At 44.0% G+C, this 15,301-nt stretch overlaps 1 protein-coding gene across 1 annotated transcript in view; it reads right to left on the minus strand.

The window, feature by feature from the left end:
• LOC115152852 (polypeptide N-acetylgalactosaminyltransferase 2) overlaps window positions 1-15,301 on the minus strand; it is a 119,635-nt gene that overhangs the window by 22,570 nt on the left and 81,764 nt on the right. Inside the window, exon 3 of the mRNA XM_029697735.1 lies at window positions 14,280-14,433. Within this exon, the coding sequence (XP_029553595.1) occupies window positions 14,280-14,433 (154 nt within the window). The remainder of the gene's footprint in view (window positions 1-14,279; window positions 14,434-15,301) is intronic.

Below are 15,301 nucleotides of genomic sequence, written 5' to 3' on the forward strand. Positions count from 1 at the left end.
TGCTTGCGTAAACGATGGCGCCTCAGACCAGCCCCTTGAGATTTCAATATGATAGATGGGCTAATCCACTAGAGCCCAATCACCAGCAGCGTCGGGTACGAGTATGGGTGAGAGCGCAGCAACTACCCGCGTCAACGCCATTGACATGGAGTGCCCACGATGAGCCTCCATATATATATATAGATAGATTGATAGAGATAGAGACAACAGTAGAGTAAGATTGTAACATCAATCAATGCTTCCGACAGGAGTTACAAGACAAGACATGAATACGACTACCTTTTTTTTTAGGAGAACTAAAAGGCATAAAATAGCTGGCCATAGTTCCCAGAGCAGCAGTCAACTATGATACCATCTGGGCCTAGAGAGAACCTCGTAAATCTGCTGCGTCGATGGATACCTGATCTACTTTACAGACAGTACCTGAAACACACACAACTTCAGTAGTGGACTATTTAGTGCCCCAGCTGGACACCAGCAGGTCATTACTGTTAGGACTGCATTCACATTAAAGTCCATGCTTCTGCGAATGGATGTAAAGTAGTCCAGTAAACCAAGTCCCTGACACCAGATGTGTACCAAACAAACAAACTGCGGCACGCCCTTTTCTTTGCACAGACATCATACTTCATGTAATGTAGCTCCCTCTGAACTGCGTAATAGAAAAGAGGTGTCAGTAACAAGACACTGTAGGGAGGGGATATGAAAGACATAGTTTGAAGAAAAAACAAGCACGGGCTGATGAGTTGCTTTGTATAGCCTTCTGCCTGGTCCTTTGGTGGCCTCTTCAAGTGCACGCCATGCAGTGCTTCACAACGTGACCCGCTCACATTTCTCATGAAATATTCATCCGGCAGTGTACACCGAGAACACTTCATTAGAATCAGAGACAGTGGCTAAAATGCCAGACAACGGTTACAGAGTCCCCGCTGGGTCGACAGACGATACATAAAACATTCTCATTAAGACCCGTAGCCTCCAGCAGGCCTCCAAGGTAACGCTCTGTCTGAAGAGTAAACAAGAAGCCAAGCAATTTAGGCTTGTCACAAAAAAAAAGGACATTGAAATAAAAACGCCTCCATTTTGATTGGCTTTAAACAGACAAGGCTCTGTTGTGACGAGAAACAGAGGAGTAATCTCCCACCTAAGTGTTTGATGGTGCCTGGCAGACAGCCGCAGGCAGAGCAGAGATGGGGAAGAGAGGAAGCTGAGTTGCATTTAGAAAACCGACAGAGCTCTCGCTCACATCAAACACTGATCGGAAACTGATAGAGAGTTGTACAGAAAACGTCACTGATGTGACCGTAAGTTTAACACCTTACATACAGTACAGTAGGGATCGTACAGTAGGGATCGTGGTACTTAGGCAGGGAGTAATGTCAGAAACTCAGAACTAAAATTGTGCATATTGTGTCGAATGCTCGACTAAGTTCTGGGAGGGAGATGTGTTAGAATAGATACTAGAAAGCGGAGCAGAAAGCAGGACAGTAGCTCCACCCCCCATTCTTTGCACATTTCGAGGTCAAGTCTATGGGCCAAATGTCCCCTCGCCTTTCGTTATTCAAAAGATGCCAACATCCTGCTGCTCGTGACAAGGTCATATCACGAAGACTCAGTTTAGTTATGCATTCATGTATTTAAATAGGATTTTTACAATGTACAAAGGGTTTCATGTACACAAATGTAAGAGGCAATTATCCCTTTCTGCTTTGGTAGTGACCATTCTCACCCGACGTGCTGGCGGGTCCATTCTCACCCGACGTGCTGGCGGGTCCATTCTAACCCCGCGTGCTGGCGGGTCCATTCTAACCCCGCGTGCTGGCGGGTCCATTCTAACCCGAAGTGCTGGCGGGTCCATTCTAACCCCACGTGCTGGCGGGTCCATTCTAACCCCACGTGCTGGCGGGTCCATTCTAACCCGACGTGCTGGCGGGTCCATTCTAACCCGGCGTGCTGGCGGGTCCATTCTAACCCCACGTGCTGGCGGGTCCATTCTAACCCCACGTGCTGGCGGGTCCATTCTAACCCGACGTGCTGGCGGGTCCATTCTAACCCGACATACTGGCAGGTCCATTCTAACCCGACATACTGGCAGGTCCATTCTAACCCGGCGTGCTGGCGGGTCCATTCTTACCCGACGTGCTGGCGGGTCCATTCTAACCCGACATACTGGCAGGTCCATTCTAACCCCACGTGCTGGCGGGTCCATTCTAACCCGACGTACTGGCGGGTCCATTCTAACCCGAAGTGTTGGCGGGTCCATTCTAACCCCACGTGCTGGCGGGTCCATTCTAACACCACGTGCTGGCGGGTCCATTCTAACCCCACGTGCTGGCGGGTCCATTCTAAACCCACGTGCTGGCGGGTCCATTCTAACCCGACGTGCTGGCGGGTCCATTCTAACCCGACATACTGGCAGGTCCATTCTAACCCGACATACTGGCAGGTCCATTCTAACCCGACGTGCTGGCGGGTCCATTCTTACCCGACGTGCTGGCGGGTCCATTCTAACCCGACATACTGGCAGGTCCATTCTAACCCGGCGTGCTGGCGGGTCCATTCTAACCCGACATACTGGCAGGTCCATTCTAACCCGGCGTGCTGGCGGGTCCATTCTAACCCAGCGTGCTGGCGGGTCCATTCTAACCCGACATACTGGCAGGTCCATTCTTCTGATGTAAAGTGATTTTATGTTCAGTTTTCTTTTCACTTTCTGAAGGTGACTTCTAGTTCTATTCATATGATTTCATATGAACATCTAAGTGTTGTATATAAACCTTGAGCATTTGGGCCTTTCCTCATTTAGAACTCTGGTGAGTTGAAAAAAAATGTGACAATTTGAAGCAGAATGTTGGAAAGATTGTGGGGGAATTCTTCTAGTGGAAATACTGTACTTAGAGCCATGGCTCAGGAGGTGTATTAACAAAAAAATTGGTGACATATCTTCCACTGGTGCCAAGAAAGAGTCCAGGACAAAACAAAATAAAATCAACAGTTGAGTTGAAATAAATCCTAAACCCATTTGTACTAGTGGTTGTTCTGTAGTAGACATGGTTCAGACACTCGGGGTAACCTCCCTGTGGCTCTGTACACACAGCTCACACTGACGTGGGAATAAAAGAGCTTCAAATCTATTCAAATATATGCATGTTATGCGTGCAAATGTTGGGCACAGTGTGGGCACCTTTCACTTGTCTGCTAACCGTGTCCGCCAGAGAAACTCGGAGAGCTCAAACTCTCAGTGAAGACAACACTTTCAAAGACACTGGCCTAATCATGAAGGGTGTCATGGAAACCAATATATACAGTCAAGATGTTTTTCCCCTAATCATAGCAAATTAGACATTTATTTTATGTCAATTTTAGAGGAAACGTAACCTTGATTCAAATACACTGACTAGCACTATGGCCATATATGGTGAACCAGCATTCATTTAATCCCCAGATACTTCAACCCACACACACACACAGTGAGAGGAGCCAAGCTGGTGAGGCAAACAAATCAATGTGCCACCCCCTGGCATTGATATCAATCCACTATGAATACAGAGACGTCTGCATGAAATATTTTCCACCAGAGCACATACTGTGATCCTGGCACATTGACAACTGAGAGATACAGTTCAATCCCCTACTAGAAGTTACCGCTCTCTACAGACACAAACAAGGGAAATTAAAAAAGGGAAATTAAATCAGCATGCGGTACCTCTGGAATAAACAAATCAATCACTGTGAATTGTACCCCATTTCCATGTTGAAACTAACAGGACAGAGTGAAAGCTGAAAGAGTGCATAAGATATGGAACAAAGTAAAGATTAGTGTAGTTGTAGCATTCCTCACAATGCTCCTCTTCACGGCAACGACAGAGGCAAAAAGCTGAAATATCCATGTTCACATTCAGCCTGGCTGCTTCACGTCAGCCGGGTTCCCGGTGACTGCTTCACGTCAGCCGGGTTCCCGGTGACTGCTTCACGTCAGCCTGGTTCCCGGTGACTGCTTCACGTCAGCCTGGTTCCTGGTGACTGTTTTATTGGCGTATAAGTGACCCTGCATTCCCTTGAGAACTTTCCTGCAGGCGCACTGACCACAGGCAGAAGTAAGCGTCAGTTACCGAACTGCAATTACTGACAAAGTATGGGCCGACTTGTCAAAAGGATCGTTAGGAAGCCTGTGCTCCTCCACTCGAGGGACAGTGGAAATGACGGGCTTGAAAGAAGCTGAGCAGGTGGAGGATGGAGAGCGCTGCTAGCCAAGACTAAACAACAGCAAGTTGAAGAGACGTAATTGATTCACCATGCCATTATAGTTGGCAGAGCAATCCCAAACAATACATGTCTGTAGCCATATCTAACTTCAATTACTCAGACACAATACAGACAGACCCACAAAGAGAATGCTGTCAATTAGCATTTCCGCAATCCCAAACAATACATGTCTGTAGCCATATCTAACTTCAATTACTCAGACATAATACAGACAGACCCACAAAGAGAATGCTGTCAATTAGCATTTCCAGTTACGCAGGATGATTGAAATGCTTTGACATCTATGACCAACATACAGTTAACTGCCAAAATAAAGGAAACACTTGAGAAAAAGCAGGATACAAAGTACACTATATATACACACAAAAGTATGTGGACACCCCTTCAAATTAGTCAATTTGCCTATTTCAGCAACACAGGTGTATAAAATCGAGCACAAAGCCATGCAATCTCCATAGACAAACATTGGCATTAGAATGGCCTTACTGAAGAGCTCAGTGACTTTCAACGTGGCGGATGCCACCTTTCCAACAAGTCAGTTTTCTGCCCTGCTAAGAGCTGCGCCGGTCAACTCAGCCAGGAAGTTGTAGGCCACAAAGCTAACAGAATGTGACCGCGAGTGCTGAAATGCATAGCGCGTAAAAAAACATCTGTCCTCGGTTGCAACACTCACTACCGAGTTCCAAATTGCCTCTGGAAGCAACGCCAGCACAATAACTGTTCGTCGGGCGCTTATAGAATGGATTCCTTGGCCGAGCAGCCGCACACCAGCCTAAGATCTCCATGCACAATACCTAGCATTGGCTGGAGTGGTGTAAAGCTCGCCGCCATTGGACTCTGGAGCAGCGTTGTCTGGAGTGATGAATCATGCCTCACCATTTTGCAGTCCGACGGACAAATCTGGGTTTGGCGGATGCCAGGAGAAATGCTACCTGCCCCAATGCACAGTGCCAACTGTCAAGTTTGGTGGAGAAGGAATAATGGTCTGGGGCTGTTTGTCATGGTTCTGGTTAGGCCCCTTAGTGTCAGTAAAGGGAAATCTAAATGCTACAGCAAACAATTACATTCTAGACGATTCTGTGCTTCCAACTTTGTGGCAAAATTTTGGGGAAGGCCCTTTCCTATTTCAGCATGACAATGGCCCTGTGCACAAAGCGAGGTCTGTATAGAAATTGTTTGTCGAGATCAGTGTGGAAGAACGTGACTGGTCTGAAAACAGACAGGGGGAGGTGTGGGGTTGGGGGCACAGACCTTCCTGACCAAACATCCTGCATACCCACCAGTCATAAACCACAGGCGCTCATGGGAAACCTATAGTGGTGTGGCTAAATGCTTAGTGTATGACACATGAATGAGATAGTCAAGTCACATGCTACAACTCAGAGTATATTTTAGGTACTTTAAAGAGCCACTGAACACACCGATTGGTAAGTGTTTTTCTGTTGCTCATTAGAAAAATTAGATTTCAGTCTTGGAAGTGTGTTTCCTGACCGATTCCGCGTTTGGTTAAGGATGTTTGTCCGACATGAGACACTGTAGATGCGGAAGCCTATTTCCCTTCTTCAAAATCCCCAGAATGAATCTAAGATAACATTATTACAGATTTCTTGAGTTGACGTTTTTACCGAGGATGTTTTAGTTTGACATCTAACTAAGGCGTCTGGTGCAGTATTTCTCAAGTTGACAATTGCGTGACGTGTTATCTTACGTAAACAAAGTCAGAGCTGCTGGGCGGGTCTGTCTCACTATCTATGCTATCGGATAGAGAGCAATCACCGCAGCTGTTCACCCCATGTAAGTGGGCAAATAGACATCGTCAAATCAAAACCTTAATTTATCCGTTGTGACGCACAGATGTTCCAAACCCTATTTACACTTTGTAGTCAATTTTGACACAAGAATAACTGTTTCTGACTCATATCAATGCCACATAGGCCGTTTTCAAAAGGGATTTGTTGCTTTTTAAAGGAGGTCACTCTTTAAGGGGTCGTTAATGTCTTTGCGGAGACGGAGTTGAGTAATGTCAAACTCCAGGCACAGATGATCATAACTCTGTGTTAGCTAAGACCACCACAGGCCTTCCCAAACCATAACTCACTGGTGAAATAAGTCATACTACAGCGCTCTCCCTAGTGATTCCAAAAGTACCTTCAGTTGGATATGTCAAGTTAATTCTGGGAACAACTACTAACGTAATGTCGTCTCTCACTCTCTCTCACTCTCACTCACTCTCACTCACTCTCACTCACTCTCACTCACTCACACACACTCTCTCTCTCTCACACTCACTCTCTCTCTCACCCAGGCTGCTTAGGCAGGTCATACATTCCTGGAGGAGATTCTTCCTCATGGCCAGACAGTATAGAGAGAGTGAGTTTTCATAGAGAGAACAAGGGAACTTCTTCCACCTCACAGAACTTGAGAACTGAACAATATTCATGTTCTGGAGAATGTATAAAAGGTCGGTGAAGTAGCCAGCTACGAACTGGTCCGTTTGGTACAATTTTGTGAAACTCATGAGAGACAATACAGCCACATTTCCATAACCCTGTTTAAACAAGAGTCTCGGTTGTGGGGCTTGCATCTAATTGTTGTATGGGATGAACGAGTAAAGATTAAACTTTGTGAAATTATGTAATGTGATTTTAGACTGTTTTATGAAGGGAACTCCAATTCCCTTTAGAGTTTAACTAAATCAGAGGCCTGCCCCATGAGCACAGACATTGATCTGGCGTCATGGGACAGCCCCTTTCTGCTCTCCCGAATATAACCCCCACCTTGGGAATTTATCTTCAGACCATGCTTCTCTCAATTACGAGAGGGCTAAGGTTTGAGCCCATTGCTGAATTCTTAACCATACCACGTGGTTAACTCTGAGACTATCGAACCAACAGAATAAGAACAAATCTTTGATACTAATTACTAGCCTGCAGCTAGGAAAATCGGTATCATTGAACACGAAGACTGACAACCGCCGAAACAGCTATTCTATAACGACATTGCTGAATGTTACTCTGAACTATCCATTCCAACCACCGCAGAAAGAGAGAGGGCGGACAAACTCTCCAACAGAAACAAACTTTCCAACAGAGATCAGGACGACACACTCAGTGTAAATATATATATTGATTGCAATTATTCCCGAATGAGTGAGCGTTCATGTGCAAAGGATTAGCATTTCAATTGTTAGAATTATCAACTTTGTAGTGTCTCAGTCGACCCCCACTTCCCTTTTGTCCACCAAGCCGTGATGCCGGTTTAGCCCACTAGGGCACATCCGCTATCATTTCCTTGTAACTATATCTAATGTTTGTTTGTGCATTTCTGTGATTATTTAGTTAGTAAATAAATGATTTAAGACAATTGATGTATGGATGACTCATAGTGAAGACTGGGTTCGTGCAGATAACCAACAATTTACGACATTTGGAATGAGACTAACGTGAGGTAAAGAATAATTCATTAATGAGAAGACTAATTGATCAGATCAGGGATTTTTGTTTTGTTTACTACCCAGTGCCCACCCACCAATATATTTGCATCAGTCCAATGGGACAGCGGGAGAAAGTGTTTTCACAGAGTGGCAGAAACGCTTACCTCAATATATTAATTTGTGGCCACTGAAGAACAATGCCGTCAACATGACCCATGAGCATTAATGGTGGAGAATATTGATCAGATCTCATGTTAAATTGTAGCTAAATCAAAATGTTGTACCTAAATGAACATTGCTTCACTGCCTGCTACATCTGGCCAATGTAGTATTTGGCATTTGGTCCATGCTCAGAAAAATAGCACGAGGTGTAATCTCACGAGACAACATGTACTGTACCAGCTCTATAGAGAAAACCATGTCTCCTGTGCATACCAGATCAGTTCCCATTTAAAAGGAGTACTAGACTTACCTGGCATTTAAACCCACCCGAGGGCCGAAACAACAACTCATAGGCTTACTCAAACCATATGGATTTGGCCCTCCTATCCTGATATCTTGGCAGGGATAGTGCCCAGGTCCCCGGGAGCACAGACCAGCCCGGAGGATAATCAATTGTACCTTTGAGCAGCGCTCCTCTGGCTGACATGAGGGAGCCAACGTGGCAGATGAAGCAGAGGAGCAGGGGCGATTCCTGGGTCCCCTGAATACATTGATCAGAATGTCAGAGGGAAAGCTACTGTGTTACAGCCACTGACCACTCCCTCTCATTAGCATTCCAACACTTTGGCCTCTGTGCTCCCCCTCTTCCACCCCCTGTCCCTCATCAATTGTATCCACTTCCATGTATCATCTTACCCCACCCCCCTTCACTGTCTTTGATATTTCCTCTCGTAACACGCTCTGTGCCACAGGTCCAGAAGGCCTCAAACACAGAATGCACTAACTGTAAGTGGCCCTGGATAAGTGTGTCTGCTACATGACTAAAATGTAAATGTGGGATGAATGGCCATCAGAGATCAAAAGGGGCACTTCCAGTTCAATCTTACATGCACTACTGGGGAAGTCCCTGGGCAGCTGCCTTAGTCACAGCCATTTCCCTCACAAAAGGACCCACTAGGCTATGTACACCCTCCCTAAGAGATAAAGAATCCATTATACACAGGGATTAATCTCATGCTTTTTCGCTTTGCATTGTCCGATATTCAAACGTTCTAGATATCTGAGGGTATAAAAGCAAGGCCACAGAGGTTTCCACAGGCAAATAAAACAGCAGAGTGATTCTCTAATTTGATGATGAGTGACATGATTATGTGGTAATGGAGGAAGCTCTTCCAGAGTGGGCTTCCTGTTATCTGAAGGTTCTCCCTGGAGTATCTAATATCTATTGATCAGGGCCTGGTTTCCCGATAGTGATGGAAGTCGGGCTGACGAGTGTTTTAATGACGCATCTTTTCTACAACCGCTGATGACGTAACGCGTTTCCCAAAACGCCACACAGAGAGAACGTTCAATAAATGAAATGGATTGAGCAAAAATTTGACTACAATTTGCAAAATAGAACTGCAATTGATTGAACATGAAATGTATTTAAATATAATTTAAATATATTTATATTTTAATGCATTAATCTTGTTTTCATTTGTATTTGTTATGGATCCCCATTAGCTCCTGCCTAGGCAGCAGCTACTCCTCCTGGGGTCCAGCAAAATTAAGGCAGTTATACAATTTTAATGTCAGGTCCAGTACCATCGTTGGGCCGCGGGTGTGAAAGATTAGGCAGCCAGATATGTAATGCCAGCAGTCTAAAAGATTACTGTAGGTCTGGTCTGCTAGAGTCACTTTTATTAATAACTTTGACACATTCTGGAAACAGAAGATACTCTACAGGAATGACGGAGTCCATCCAAATCATCTTGGCTCCTGGACTCTGTCCACGCAATCCAAGGCTGCGTTGAAACAATGACTGGTAAATGATCCAAGACCAGCTTAGTTAAACCCTACCATTGTGACAATGAGTCGTCATAATGCTGCATCAAATGTACATGATCTTAGCGGCATTGGCAAACAATGTAAGTAATTTAATTTATGTACCCCTAATTGCACCGAATACATCTGTTTATCCTACAGCTATTGTAAGCAGTAATCATGAGCCTATAAACCACAGTTACACTGTTAGCACTGAGGTGGTGTGCAATAGTAGGAAGACCACTTTATGCAGCTCACCCTGTACTATCAGCTCCAATGTAAATAACATGAGTAAGTCTACCTTTGATAAGCTTCTCGGTAAAGCATGAAAAGCAATAAAACAACCCAGAAAAGTGCTAAAAAATAGCCCATATTAACATATGTAGCCTAAGAAACAAGGTCCATGAAGTCAATAACTTGCTTGTAACAGATGACATTCATATTCTGACTATCTCTGAAACTCACTTGGATAATACCTTTGATGATACAGTGGTAGCAATACATGGTTATAACATCTACCGAAAAGACAGAAATGCCAAAGGGGGCGGTGTTGCGGTCTATATTCAGAACCACATTCCTGTAAAGCTTAGAGATGATCTAATGTTAAATAATGTTGAAGTAATATGGCTACAGGTTCATCAGCCTCACCTAAAGTTGAAGATATCCCTCTAGCGGTGTAAGGGCTGTGCTTTGGCAAAGTGAGTGAGGTTATATCCTGCATTTTTGGCCCTGTCCGGGGGTATTGTCGGATGGGGCCACAGTGTCTCCCGACCCCTCCTGTCTCAGCCTCCAGTATTTATGCTGCAGTAATTTATGTGTCGGGGGGCCAGGATCAGTCTTATATCTGGAGTATTTCTCCTGTCTTATCCGGTGTCCTTTGTGAATTTAAGTATGATCTCTCTAATTCTCTTTCTTTCTCTCTCTCTTTCTCTCTCGGAGGACCTGAGCCCTAGGACCATGCCTCAGTACTACCTGGCCTGATGACTCCTTGCTGTCCCCAGTCCACCTGGCCGTGCTGCTACTCCAGTTTCAACTGTTCTGCCTGCGGCTATGGAACCCTGACCTGTTCACCGGACGCGCTACCTGTCCCAGACCTGCTGTTTTCAACTCTCTAGAGACAGCAGGAGCGGTAGAGATACTCTGAATGATCGGCTATGAAAAGCCAACTGAAATTTACTCCTGAGGTGCTGAGCTGTTGCACCCTCGACATCCACTGTGATTATTATTATTTGACCCTGCTGGTCATTTATGAACATTTGAACATCTTGGCCATGTTCTGTTATAATCGCCACCCGGCACAGCCAGAAGAGGACTGGCCACCCCTCATAGCCTGGTTCCTCTCTAGGTTTCTTCCTAGGTTCTGGCCTTTCTAGGGAGTTTTTCCTAGCCACCGTGCTTCTACACCTGCATTGCTTGCTGTTTGGGGTTTTAGGCTGGGTTTCTGTACAGCACTTAGATATCAGCTGATGTAAAAAGGGCTTTATAAATACATTTGATTTGATAATAGCCATATCTAGGAAAACCAAAGTTCCAAAGGCTGGGTGTAATAATAAGAGGTCATACAAAAAGTTTTGTAGTGATTCATATGTTGATGATGTAAAGAATATTTGCTGGTCTGTGGTGTGTAATGAGGAGCAACCAGACACTGCACTTGACTCATTTATGAAACTACTTATTCCAGTTACTAATAAACACGCACCCATTAAGAAAATGACTATAAAAACTGTTAAATCCCCTTGGATTGATGAGGAATTTAAAAATGGTATGGTTGAGAAGGATGAGGCAAAAGGTATGGCAATAAAGTCTGGCAGCCCAACTGATTGGAAAATGTACTGCAAATTAAGAAATCATGTGACTAAAGTAAATAAAAAAGAAACTACACTATGATACAAAGACAAATTATATAAAGAATGATAGTAAAAAGCTTTGGTGGCACCTTAAATTACATTTTGGGAAAAAAAGACAACTCGGCTCCTTCATTCATCACAAAGCCCACTGATATTGCAAACTACTTTAATGACTTTCATTGGCAAGATAAACTTAGGGATGACATGCCAGCAACAAACACTGACACTACACATCCAAGTATATTGGACCAAATTATGAAAGACAAGAATTGTACTTTTCAATTGCGTAAAGTCAGTGTGGAAGAAGTAAAAAAGTATTGTTGTCTATCAACAATGACAAGCCACCGGGGGCTGACAATCTGGATGGAAAATTACTGAGGATAATAGCAGACGATATTGCCACATCTTCAATTTAAGCCTACCAGAGAGTGTGTGCCCTAAGGCCTGGAGGGAAGCTAAAGTCATTCTGCTTACCAAGAATAGTAAAGCCCCCTTTACTGGCTCAAATTGCCAACCAACCAGCATGTAACCAACCCTTAGTAAACTTTTGGAAAAAATTTGACCAGATAAAATTTTATTTCACAGTAAACTAATTGACAACAGAATTTCAGCATGCTTATAGGGAAGGAAACTCAACAAGCACAGCACTTACACAAATGACTGATGATTGGCTGAGATAAATTATCGATCATGGTCTGCTGCTGGAAAAACGTATGTGTTATGGCTTTACATCTCCTGCTATAATATGCATATAGAGTTACTTGTCTAATAGAACACAGAGGGTGTTCTTAAATGGACACCTCTCAAATATAATTCAGTTACAATCAGGAATTCCCCAGGGTAGCCGTTTAGGCCCCTTGCTTTTTTACATTTTTACTAATGACATGCCACTGACTTTGAGTAAAGTCAGAGTGTCTATGTATGCGGATGACTCAACACTATACACGTCAGCAACTACAGCGACTGAAATGACTGCAACACTCAACAAAGAGCTGCAATTAGTTTCAGAGTGGGTGGCAAGAAATAAGTTAGCCCTAAATATTTCTAAAACTAAAAGCATTGTATTTGGAACCATACACTCACTAAACCCTAAAACTCAACTAAATCTTGTAATAAATAATGTGGAAATTGAGCAAGTTGAGACGACTAAACTGCTTGGAGTTATGAGACGACTAAACTGCTTGGAGTTATGAGAGGTATTGACATGTTGAATGCACCGAGCTGTCTGTCTAAACTACTGGGCCACAGCTCGGACACTCATGCATACACCACAAGCGGTCTCTTCACAGTCCCCAAGTCCAGAACAGACTATGGGAGGCACACAGTACCACATCAAGTAACGCAAGCACTACATTTTGATTTAAAAAACAGATAAAAAAAAATACCTTATGGAACGGCGGGGACTGTGAAGCAACAAACATTGGCACAGACACATGCATACACACACGATAACATACGCACTATACATACACATGGATTTTGTACTGTAGATATGTGGTAGTGGTGGAGTAGGGGCCTGAGGGCACACAGTGTGTTGTGAAATCTGTGAATGTATTGTTATGTTTTTAAAATTGTATAAACTGCCTTAATTTTGCTGGACCCCAGGAAGAGTAGCTGCTGCTTTGGCAATAGCTAATGGGGCTCCATTATAAAAACAAATACAAAATATTTAGTAACAATGGTTTTGAGAAACAGTTCAGAGATTTACTGATGCTCCTACGAAGGTTCTAACGATGAACTTAGTATTCAGATGCTTTTGGGAAACTGAGCCCTGGCACTGGGAAACTGGGCCCTGGCCCATCCTGAGCAAACATCAAAAGCACAGACATAAATAAAGTTGGACACTGTTGGACCTCAAAGAACTACAGGCACCAACTGCAGCATGAACTGCTAACAGGCACCATGGATTCATCATCAACTGCTAACAGGCACCATGGATTCATCATCAACTGCTAACAGGCACCATGGATTCATCATCAACTGCTAACAGGCACCATGGATTCATCATCAACTGCTAACAGGCACCATGGATTCATCATCAACTGCTAACAGGCACCATGGATTCATCATCAACTGCTAACAGGCACCATGGATTCATCATCAACTGCTAACAGGCACCATCGATCAGCATCAACTGCTAACAGGCACCATCGATCAGCATCAACTGCTAACAGGCACCATCGATCAACATCAACTGCTTCAACAAGGAAGAAAATTGAAGGGTAATTTGCTATCAATCTACCATCCTGACCCCCAACAATAAGCCATCTACTCGCCTGTATTTTTTTCCAGAGGACCTGCATTTACTTTGATCTTTGGGCAGTGAGTGGGTGAGCCAATTGGTAGCTTCAGATGATTGTGCCAAAGGTCTCTGCTAGACTGTCCAGTGTTATTGTGAGGCTTAGTTAGGTTATATTGAGGCTCCAGCAGAAGAAACTCAGTCCAGCGTTATTGTGAGGCTTAGTTAGGTTAAATTGAGGCGCCAGCAGAAGAAACCCTGTCGTTAGGCTAAGGAGGAAGAAAAATAAAAATGTATACTTCTGTCTCTGATTAATGTTGCCCTCCTGATAATCAGATGACAGCATGAGGTCCCAGTTTCTCCCCCATAAGACATTACTAATTGGTAAGTGCACTGATGTTCGGGGCCAATCACTCAACTACTCACTGCAGTAAAATCACCATGAATTGAGCTAAAATTCTTTAATTCTGTACTCATGTGTTCCCCACTCAATTCCACCCATGACTGAGGTGGAATGGAGACTTACTGGTCGTGTCTGGTGTCAGGGACTCCGCGGTCCATCCTCAGCTTGTCACTCTCCACCTGGTTGAACTTGTTGCGGGCGTAGGGATCCTGCCCTGGCCGCACCACCGTAGCACCAATATATAGGTCCTGGTCAAAGTCTTGCCATCTCACCTTGCCTGCAGACCAGAGCAGACACACAGGAGAGGAAATGAAGACAGTACAATGGACTGCAGCACAGTAAATAAACATGTTCTAACCGCCCTCCCTCTTACTGGGCAGAAAACAGCTGCTAGCACCTTCTGGTTACAGTTTCATCACAACTGAACCTTTGTGTTTATTTTGCACATTCCAGAGCTCACAGATAATTTGAGACTTTCCCAAACTGTAATAAGAGCCTGCAGTCAGCTACATTACAAAGACTTTCCCAAACTGTAATAAAAGTCGGCAGTCAGCTACATTACAAAGACTTTCCCAAATTGTAATAAGAGCATGCAGTTAGCCACATTACAAAGACTTTCCCAAACTGTAATAAGAGCCTGCAGTCAGCTACATTACAAAGACTTTCCCAAACTGCAATAAGAGCCTGCAGTCAGCTACAATACAAAGACTTTCCCAAACTGTAATAAGAGCCTGCAGTCAGCTACATTACAAAGACTTTCCCAAACTGTAATAAGAGCCTGCAGTCAGCTACATTACAAAGACTTTCCCAAACTGTAATAAGAGCCTGCAGTCAGCTACATTACAAAGACGTTCCCAAACTGTAATAAGAGCCTGCAGTCAGCTACATTACAAAGACTTTCCCAAACTGTAATAAGCGCCTGCAGTCAGCTACATTACAAAGACTTTCCCAAACTGTAATAAAAGCCTGCAGTCAGCTACATTACAAAGACTTTCCCAAACTGTAATAAGAGCCTGCAGTCAGCCACATTACAAAGACATTCCCAAACTGTAATAAGAGCCTGCAGTCAGCTACATTACAAAGACTTTCCCAAACTGTAATAAGAGCCTGCAGTCAGCTACATTACAAAGACTTTCCCAAACTGT

This window comes from Salmo trutta, chromosome 18, assembly GCF_901001165.1.
Source record: "Salmo trutta chromosome 18, fSalTru1.1, whole genome shotgun sequence".
Classification (NCBI taxonomy): domain Eukaryota; kingdom Metazoa; phylum Chordata; class Actinopteri; order Salmoniformes; family Salmonidae; genus Salmo; species Salmo trutta.